The 9,421-nt window shown below is 64.1% G+C and overlaps 1 protein-coding gene across 2 annotated transcripts; it reads left to right on the forward strand.

Annotated features, from left to right (window-relative positions):
- Window positions 1–130: 130 nt before the first annotated feature.
- CBX1 (chromobox 1) lies at window positions 131–6,697 on the forward strand. Of its 2 annotated transcripts, none has more exons than XM_032202704.1 (5): window positions 131–248; window positions 3,906–4,081; window positions 4,530–4,707; window positions 5,373–5,467; window positions 6,091–6,697. In XM_032202704.1, exons 2-5 carry the CDS (start codon window positions 3,942–3,944, stop codon window positions 6,233–6,235), a joined length of 558 nt encoding a protein of 185 aa, XP_032058595.1. In that variant the 5' UTR covers window positions 131–248; window positions 3,906–3,941; the 3' UTR covers window positions 6,236–6,697. The 2 variants fall into 2 exon arrangements, with proteins under 2 accessions (XP_032058595.1, XP_032058596.1); XM_032202705.1 differs by having other exon boundaries at window positions 3,909–4,081.
- The last annotated feature ends 2,724 nt before the right edge of the window (window positions 6,698–9,421 follow it).

The following is a 9,421-nucleotide window of genomic DNA, read 5'->3' on the forward strand; positions in this document are numbered from 1 at the left end:
CCCGCGGCGCCCCGCGGCGCTTCGGCTCCTCCCGCCCCGCCCGGCGGCGGGGACTACAGCCCCCAGCGTGCCCCGCGGCGGGCGCGGGTCGCGGCGCAGGCGCGGTGCGCGCGGCGGGCAGCGGGGCTGGCCGGGCTCTTTTGTTCGGCGGAGGCGGACGGCGCGCGCCAGGCCCCGGCCCGGCCCCCCCCGGCCCCCCCCCGCCGCCCGCAGCCGCTTCCTCGGAGCCGTCGGCGGCGCTGGGCGAGGTGCGAGGGGGGCGGGGGGGGAGCGGGGGGGGCGGCACCGGGGCGGGGGGGGCGGCGGGGCCGGGGGGGGGAGCCCCGAGGGGCCCCCGGGGGGCTGGGGTCGGGGTTGGGGCTGGGGGGGGGGGGGGGGGGCCGGGGGAGGGGGGATCGGGGGCTGGGGGGGGGTCCGGGGGGGGCGGCCCCGGGGCTGGGGGCGGCGGCTCCGTCCCGGGGCTTCCGAGACCCCGGGGGGGGCCGGGGGCAGCGCTGGGGGCGGCCCCGAGGCCCCGGTACCGGCGGGGCTGGGCCCGGCCAACGGCCCCCGGCAGCCCCCGGCGGGTTTGGGGCCGCCCCAGGCCCGGGGGCCCCGCGCTGGAGCCCGGCGGAGCCCCGCAGCCCCCCCCCACCCCCCCCCCGCCCCGTCCCCGTCTCCCCGAGCTTTGCCCCGGTTCCCCCCCCGGGCCGGGTCTGCCCGGCGGTGCCGTGGCTGTGCCCGGTGCTTGCGGCTTTTGGGCGCTTTGGGCCCCGCTCGGAGGCTCCGGGCTTTGGCTCAGCCCCCCCGCGATGTTTTGCTGCTGCCGGCAGTTCTGGGGCTCCGTGCGCCGCTCCCCGCTGCCGTCCCCGGCGTGTGCGGGATGCGCTCGGTGAGCTCGGAAGCCCTCAGAGAGAGGAGCGCCCCTCGGCCAGGCAGAGGCGGGCAGGAGGAGGAAATGTTTCAGGTTCCAGACCCGTTAAAGCCGAGCTGTGCCGTTAGCCCCGTGAGATGCGGCTCGCGGAGCTGCTCTGGGCTCTGACCGAGCCTCTGGGTCCCCGCGCTCCCTGTGCCGGGGTCTCCCCTGAGCTAACGGTGCCGGGCAGCTCCTCGCCCCCCTCACAGCATCGCTGCGGGGCCGGGGGCCGTGGTGCCGCCTGGATGTGGTGCCCCAGGGGACCTGAGCCCAGGGACGTGCTCTCAGCTCTGCCCCTCGCTCCCCTGCCCGCTGCTCCCGTCCCGAGCAGGCTGCTGCGTGCACCTCGGTGCTGGGCCTCCTCCTTCCTGGCTCTCCGCTGCAGTTTGAATTCTTTTCAAGTGGCTTAGGTGTGTCCCGGATCCTTTTCCTCCTAGCCGCAGACCAAGAAGTCATTCTTCCGATCTTTCCCTCCTCTGTTTTCCTCTTCACGAAGGGTTTCAGCTGTGCCTTGGGCGTTAGGTAAGAAGCAGCAGAGGCAAAGGGAAAGGTTTAGGGCAGGAGCAGAGATCAGCCTTCTGGAGCTGAATTCCGGGAAGCAGCGTGCTGCTCGCAAGGTCCCTTTTGGGCCCAGGATCCACCCCCAAATTCTTTAGGCGTGAGCGGTCCCGGAGCCAAGAGGAGCTGCCTGCCCTGTTCAGACGGCCCAGGCAGGGCCACGGCCCAGTTCTGCACCTCCGTGAGGAGCTCGGTGCCAGCTCGAGGCGCTCTTTAGGAGCTCCGGGGCCAGGAGCCCACCTGTGGCCGGCCCTCCCTGCGCTGCCTTCCCCAGTCCCTGGGGTCTGTCCGGGCTCTGCTGCGTTCTCCGGGGAGCAGGCGCTGGCCGGCACTCCGGGTGGCTGCGGCGTGGTCTTACTGAGGTGGGTTTGGGGCTCTGGGTTCGGCTGATCCCGCTGGCAGAAGGCTGAAATCCTTGTCAAGGGCTCCACAAAGGCAGCCCTGGGCTGGGGCGAGGGCAGAGCCCGGGTGCTTCGTGGGTGGAGGCAGCGCGAAGCCCTCACCTCGCTGGGGCTGGAGTCCCTGGGTCACGCTCCTGGCTGTGCAGCGACGGGCAGGGCCACAGCTCGCCCCACTGCCCCTCCACGGCTGGAACCGGGGCTGGCACCGCGAGGGGCTGCAGCCCTCACCCCCCCAGCACCCTCCTGGCTGCTGGCCCCGGGGCTGCTGCGGGAGCAGGGCCAGGAGCACGGCCAGTGGGGCAGGAGCAGGAGCGGGACGTAGGAACAGGGCCAGGATTGGGAACAGGACCAGGATCAGGGCCGGGCCCAGCCCGTGCTGCACAGAGCGGGCCTGGAGCCGCTGTGTGCTCGTGGCCTGGTCGCTGCGGGCAGCCCCCTGCAGTTTGTCCCTGCCTCCCTCCGGGAGGACTTCCCCAGGGCTCCTGCCCTCACGTCTGCATCTTCCCTGCCCTCCCCGCAGTAAGCGGTGGCTCCTCAGCACGGTTGGTGCCAGCACCGCTCTGAGCCCCTCTGCTTCTCCCTTCCCCTGCCTGCCCCTCTTGCTGCCTCTGGCCCCGGTGCCTCCCCCCTGGCTGCAGCTGGGCCCCGGTGCTGGGCATTTTCGGGAAGGTGCCCGGTGCCCCACAAACCCTGCCGGGACAGGGCTGCCACGAGGAGCCTCCTCGGCCACGGAGCGGGGAGGACAGGGGAGGAAGGAGCTGCCAGGAGGGGAGGAAGGAGCCGCCGGAGGAATTCCAGAGTGAAACCCGACCCCGGCTTCCTGCGGCAGCGCTGGCTCCGGCCTGGGGATTAGGCGCTGGCGTTGGCTCCGCATTGTTTGGGCCCCGCCGCACCCGGCCCCGCCACGGCCCGGAGGGGGCCTCGGGAGGGGAGAGCCCCTGCAGCCCCTGCACGGCCCCGGCCCGGTGCCTGCCGGCAGCGTTTGCTTTTCCCCCGAGGGACCGGGCAGGAAAACTTGGTCACCGGGAGCAGGGGCAGGGTGCTCTGGGCCCCGCTCCCTCCCAGCTCTTGGGGGTCCTCAGCCAGCAGCTCCCTGCCGAGCCTCCCCCTGGAGCAGCTCCGACGGCTGCACCCCCAGAGCTGGGACTGCCCAAAATCCGGCTTCTCCCTCAGCCGGTGCAAACCCGCAGTGTTCGTGTCGTGCCTGGTGAAATAGCCCCGATTTGTGTAGGTTTTATGCAAAATTTATGCAGCCTCCTGGCCCTCGGGGTGGTCCGAATCGGTGCGCCTTGCTCGGCGTGGAGCAGAAGCTGCTGCTGGGGCTGCAGGTGGGGGGCTCCGTGCTCCTCCCGAGCCCAAGGAGTGTCCTGGGGTGCCCGGGGTGCCGGGGGCTGTCCCCGTGCTGGCTGTGAAACAGCTCAAAGACAAGGAGGGGGCTGGGAAAAAATCACCTTCAGGGGCATTGAGCGAGGTGGGTCTCCTCGCGTGCGTGTACCTGAACCCCCAGAGGAAGGAACGAGGGGAGCTCAGGACCAGGGGCTGTGCCTTGTGTTTAACGGGGATCAACCGTTCATTAACCCCTAATTAATGTCAGCAGCGAGCTGCGGCGTGGCTCTGCGGGGTTTGTCTGAGCTGAGGGAAGGGCGGAGAGCTGAGGGGCACAGAGGGAAGAGACGGGGGGGGCTCAGCAGGGCAGGGGGCAGCTGACAGGGGGGCTGCCTCGCTTCTGGGGGCCAGGGGCAGCGCTGGGGTGTGAGGGGTGTGTGGGAAACGAGGACAGCGCCCGACAGGGCACGGGGAGAGTCGGGCAGGGGGTGAAGGAAGGTGCGGGGGACACGGGAGGGGCAACGCTGCGTCAGGAGGCACCGCGTGAAGGCAGCAGCTCCTGCTGGAGGTCCCCGATTGTCCCCGCGGGGCAGGGCCCTCCTGGCCCATCACCGAGCGCGTTGCCTGCCGTGTGGGCGCCTCTCCCCTCCGAGCACAGCTGGGTGCTGTGCTGGGTCTGTGCCCGCCCGACCCTGACAGCCCCGTCTCGTCCTCTCCCCTTCCAGCAGCGTCGCCCACAAGCCGAAAAACTGGCCAGCACAATGGGAAAAAAACAGAACAAGAAGAAAGTGGAAGAGGTCTTAGAGGAAGAGGAGGAGGAATATGTGGTGGAGAAGGTCCTGGACCGGCGGGTGGTGAAGGGCAAGGTGGAATACCTGCTGAAGTGGAAAGGCTTCTCCGAGTAAGTGGCTGCGGGGCGGGCGTTGGGCTGTGCTGCTGTGAGCAGCTGTGCTGTCAGCTCCCGGAGCTCTCCGAGCAGCTGGCTCCATCTCCCCGGGCCTCCTCGTCTGTAAAATGGAGCTGCCAGGCCAAGAGCAGTCAGAATTATACGTACAGTAACAAAAAGGCAGTGCTAAACGGCCTGAGCTGGAATCAGGGTGCTGTGAGCACAGCCTAGTGGGGCTTCCACCCCTTCAACAGAGCGTGAAACAAGCGGCTGGATAAAATGAGCTGCTTCTCCCTTCCTGAGAAGGGAAATACCTGCCCTGGCCCCTGGCATCCCTGCCCTGTTCCGTGGGGCGAGGACACCATCGTCCTGCTGCTTCCCTCCGCGTTTCTGCTCGCCCTGGTGTCCGGGGCTTTGTGTGTGGTCCCTGTGTGCAAACCGAAGCCGTTGTCTGTGGTTGCAGTGAGGATAACACATGGGAGCCGGAGGAGAACCTTGACTGCCCAGACCTCATCGCTGAGTTCCTTCAGTCCCAGAAAACCGCCCATGAGAGCGAGAAGTCCGAGGGGAGCAAACGCAAAGCAGAATCTGACACGGAGGATAAAGGGGAAGAGAGCAAACCAAAGAAGAAGAAGGAGGAGGTGAGACAGGGTGGGGTGTCTGCTCGGCTCCCCAGCTCTGCACTTGGCGGGGTGTCCGGCACTTGGAGTAGCCACGCTCTGGAGCCTTGGTCAGGCTGCTTTGCACAGGGGGGAAACTTCAGTTCTGTGAGGCACAGCCAAAGCGCTTCTGAAGAGCTGAAGCTTTCAGGGGAGGCATGGGCTGGTCTCTAGGCTGGGCCTCTGAGAGAACCCAGAGCTGGTGCTAGCACTGAGAGGCCAGTTCTTGAACCAAAAAAGCCTGGAGCCGCAGCTGCTCTGGAACATCTGCACAGGGGATGAAGCAGGAGGCAGGGTTGCCCCTTCAGGAGAGGGAACGAGGCGAAGCAGAGAGCCTCGCAGGGCGCTCGTAGCTGCCTGGGACAAGGCCGTGCAGCCTCCTCTGCATCCCAGGAGCTGCTGGATCGTGGGTTTGAGTGGCCAGGCCTGGGCAATCCGATCTCTGCAGTGTGAGCAGGGCGCACCATCCCGGGGCAGCTCAGCTGAGCGCAGTTGCACCCACATTGTCTGCTCGGCGCCCCGCAGCCCTTAGTCCATGCAGCCCGAAGCTCGGCGCCTTTGTGAGCAGCCCGCGGCGCATCCCTGAGCTGGAGCAGGGCTGTGGCTGCCGCCCCTCGGTGCTACAAGTGGGAACTCGTCTCTTGCAGTCGGAGAAACCGCGAGGCTTTGCCCGGGGCTTTGAGCCGGAACGGATCATCGGTGCCACGGACTCCAGCGGGGAGCTGATGTTCCTGATGAAGTGGTGAGTGTGTCTTGGTGTCTGTCATTTCTTCACTTATTCTGTGCCAGAGAGGGAAGGACCTGCGCCTGGGGAGTCCCTGCTACCTGGCATGAGATCTCTTGCGATGGCGCTGCTGCCTGAGGTGACCCTCTGCGCTGAGGCTAACGTGGATGTGAAGCGAGCAGGTAGGGCCCTCGGGGTTGCGCGGCTCTTAAGATGTCCCCCGCAGCAGGCGCGAGCTTGGGGCGAGAGAGGGGCTCGGTGTCGTGGTGCGGGCCGCAGCTCGGACGGCTGCGCCCCAGGAGAGCCGTGACGATGACCGCGTCCCCGTCGGCCGTCGTGGAGCTGGGCTTGGCGCTGGCGCAGGTGGGAGCCAGGGGAGCCGCCGCCTCTTGTGGTGCCTCAGGAGCACGGAGCGGCCGGGGCAGGGCTGCGATTCGGCTGCTGTCCCCGTGCCTGACGACGCAGAGCCCGGGCTCAGTGCTGCTTCTGGCTCCAGAGCCGCTCAGGAAGGGTTTGCCGGGATCCCCCGAGCGGCCCGGGCACCGCTCGGTTTTCCAGCTGCTTCTTGATGTTCTCCGGTCTCCGTTTCTGCCTCCTCTCCTCGGCAGCCCCCTAACTTGCACCTCTGCTCTGGCCTGTAGGAAGAACTCTGACGAGGCCGACCTGGTCCCTGCCAAGGAAGCCAACATCAAGTGCCCCCAGGTGGTGATCTCGTTCTATGAGGAGAGGTTGACATGGCATTCCTACCCCTCGGAGGACGATGACAAGAAAGAGGACAAGAACTAACCCCTGGCGCCCGCTCTGGCCAGCCTCTGTGTAAAGATCTGAACTGTGGGTTTGAGCAGGAGGGAGAGAACGCAGCTCTGCTCGGTCGGGAGCGTAGAGATGGCTGGAGAAGATGCCCTTTGAAGAGACCAGTATGGTTTCTGTGCCCTGCAGCTGCTCAACGGCTTTGTGCGGCTTCATGCTGCGTACAGATTCCAAGCAGCCCGGCTCACTGGGGGGGAGGGAAGGGCGGGGGGTGCGGGTGCAGATGTTTTTTTCCAGGCTGTCCATTCTGCGGCTCGTGGGAGAGGAGGCAAAGCCCCTTCCATGGAGGACTGGCACTGGGGGTGGGTGGGCTGGGGAGAGGGAGTGCAGACGGATACTGCTTGTTCTTCAAAGACCATCTCAGCAACCCACAGCCTTCTTCCCAATAGTGTTAACTCTGCATTTTTACGGCGTAGCATGTGTGTAGATTTTTTTTTTTTTTTTTTTTTTTTTTGTTCTTTTGCTATTTACTGGTGTATCGGTTTCGGGGGGCTGGGGGGAGGGATGTGGGGAAATCGGTCTCTTGTTTAATTGGGGAGGGAGGGAGATGAGGTCTGGTGACAACGTTCCAGATCATTTCCAGATCTTTTTTAGAACCTGAGTTCAAAAAAAGAAAAACAGGAAAAAAAAAAAAAAGAAAAGAAAAAAAAAAAAGAGCCCAGTATTGATGACAGAACTAGGGAGACAGGGACACTGACACGAGACTGAAACTGTGAATGTCCAAAGCTCTGGAGCCAAGGTCCTCAAAGCCCTGGAAGCAGTTTTTAGGGGGGGAGGGGGGAGAGGGGAGACTTGTGAAAATGCAAACTTGTGATTCGTATTGTCCTGAAGCAGAACTGCCAGTTCCTGACACATGCATTGTATGTGGGGGGCGGGGGGGGTGCGGGGTAGGAAGGGATTTTTAACCTCTTAAAAGCCTTTCTACCCTTCTTTCCATTACAAGGTGCTATTTCTCAAAATCGGGGGGAGAGAGACTTCTGACTACTTGTTCCTTTTCTCACCTTAATTTGAGCGTCCAGCCAGCAGCATGGGGAACCCTGCAGTTTTATCGCATGGGGGAGAGAGGAAACCAACAGCAGCACAAGGAAAATCAATTCCACGTTCTCCCATACCAAGTGATTGTAGGAAGCCAGACGTTGGTGCTGGTGCCAGATGAGTTACCCTGAATCTTCTGAGGGTTGTTGTTTTTTTTTTTTAATCCAATTTATTACAAATACTGAACTATTTAATGTCTGGAGTCATGAGCCCCACCAGACTCCTGGCACCTCCTCGTAGGGTGGTATGTATCTAGACTTGCATTGTACAAACCTTTTTTTAAAAGCATGTGTTTAGGTTTCTGTGAAAACGTTGTTTAAATGTAAAGTACGTGTTTGGATTTTAACTTCATACCAAGCTCCGTCAGTTTTTTGTCTCAATAAAATTTTAGATTTATAATCCTGATTTTTTTCTTCTCTACCTTGCTCCTTCCTCCAGCTCTTTGTGCGTGAGATCAGTGACGAGGTGTAGAGCAGGTCACGGAGGGAAGTTAGCCTGCAGTCGCGGTTGGTGCTGAGCAGGGGTAGCTCTGATGCAGCCCGAGGTGGCCGCTGGCTCTGATCTAGGTGTCGGCAGCGACGGGAGGTTCGGAGCAGCCGGCGGCAGCTTCTGCCTCACTGTGACCTCCAGCTGAAGAGAGGCCTCACAGAGGAGCTCAGTGTCTAGAGGCCCGAGTCAAGGAGGCTCCTGGAGGCCAGAAGAGCAGCGCTGATTTGGGACCCGTTTGAAGTGCTCCAAATTCCTGCTTGAACGGGAAGCGTGCGCTGCAGCTGCCCCGGCGCCAGGCTCACCTGCGGGGCGGGTAAGTGCCCTTTCCTTCGGTTCTTGGACGTTGAGCAGACTCTGGCACTTTGCTTACGGACGGGTTTTCAAAGCTCTGGCACTGGTTCTGGTGACTGGCTGAAGATGGCAAGGACAGCACTTCATGCTTGGTTTGGCCTTGCTGGAAGGCCACAAGCTCCTGTGGAGGGACCCACCCAAACCCACCCAGCCCTGCCCTGTCTGTGCGGTGACAGCGGCGGGGTCAGAACTGTCCCGAGGAGGACGGTGCTTTCTGGCACAGAAGGTTCCAGCATTCGCAGGGTGGGGGACGGAGCAGGGAGCAGCAGGGAGGTTTTGGGTGGTGTTTGGCCGCTCTGCCAGCGCCTGCCAGCACTTAGGGCTGCGAAACTATGCAGCCCATTGAAACCCGGGCTCCTCGCATGGCCCATACCCAGCGGTGCGGGGAAATGCCTGCCCTGCCCCAGCAGCAGCAGCAATTAAACCCATATTAATCACTAGAGTTGGAAGGAGTAACGTCCACTTAATTGAACGTAAGAGGGCTGCGGCTCCCTGGGGAGGCGCGGGGCCAATCGATGGCCACGGGAAGCTGCGAGCGGGGCCCCGGCACCACGGCTCTGGCTGGGGCAGGGGGCGAGGGGGATGCGGCAGCACCTGGGGAGCTGGAGCTGGCCCCGTGGGTGCTGTGGGTGCTTTGTGCCTGGGAGCTGGGTGCGGGGTCTGCCCCCCTTGGCTGCGGGCTCCTCGCTATGGGCTGGGTCGGGCCGGGCCTGCTGCTGCCTGCGCTGGGGGCGCCCGCAGCCGGACGCTCGTTAAATCCAGGGCGCTCGCCGAGATCAGAGGCAGGAGGCCCCGCTGGTGGCTGAGTGCTTCCTGCCTCGGAAAATGAAAGGTCTGCTCTTCACCTGATTAGGGGCTGGCAGGCAGCCTGCGCCTCCGACAGCGCGGGGCACGCCGGGGAAGGGGCAGCGCTGCCGCGAGCCGCTCAAACGCGCGTCCGGCCGGCCCCTCACTGCCCCCGACGGCCGGGGTCAGGGTCCAGGCAGGGAGCCAGGGCCCAGGGCGGCGCACGGGGACACCTCCGGCTCCGCCGGGCAGCTGCTGTGGCTCACAGCAGGGCTGGAGGTGCAGAGGCGTGCGGGCGAGGGCGGGCTGCCAGCAGGAGCAGACACAAAGGTCCCGTTCTGCAGAGGCAGAAATGGCACCGCTGCCCCCACCGCGCAGGGCTGGGCCCTTCCCTCAGCGCCACTGGGGCGGGGGAAATCCTCCGGGGTTTTTTTTTTTGGTTTTCTTTGCAAGCCGATACTAAGTTCTAAAACAGGCCCTGAAGTAAGAGCTGAAATAAAT

The sequence above is a fragment of the Aythya fuligula genome, chromosome 24 (genome assembly GCF_009819795.1).
Source record: "Aythya fuligula isolate bAytFul2 chromosome 24, bAytFul2.pri, whole genome shotgun sequence".
Classification (NCBI taxonomy): Eukaryota; Metazoa; Chordata; class Aves; order Anseriformes; family Anatidae; genus Aythya; species Aythya fuligula.

Coding starts and splice junctions, on each gene's coding strand:
- CBX1 (XM_032202704.1), top strand. CDS start 3,942: ATGGGAAAAAAACAGAACAAGAAGAAAGTGGAAGAGGTCTTAGAGGAA. Junction 4,082..4,529: donor AAGTGGAAAGGCTTCTCCGA/GTAAGTGGCTGC, acceptor CTGTGGTTGCAG/TGAGGATAACACATGGGAGC. Junction 4,708..5,372: donor CAAAGAAGAAGAAGGAGGAG/GTGAGACAGGGT, acceptor CGTCTCTTGCAG/TCGGAGAAACCGCGAGGCTT.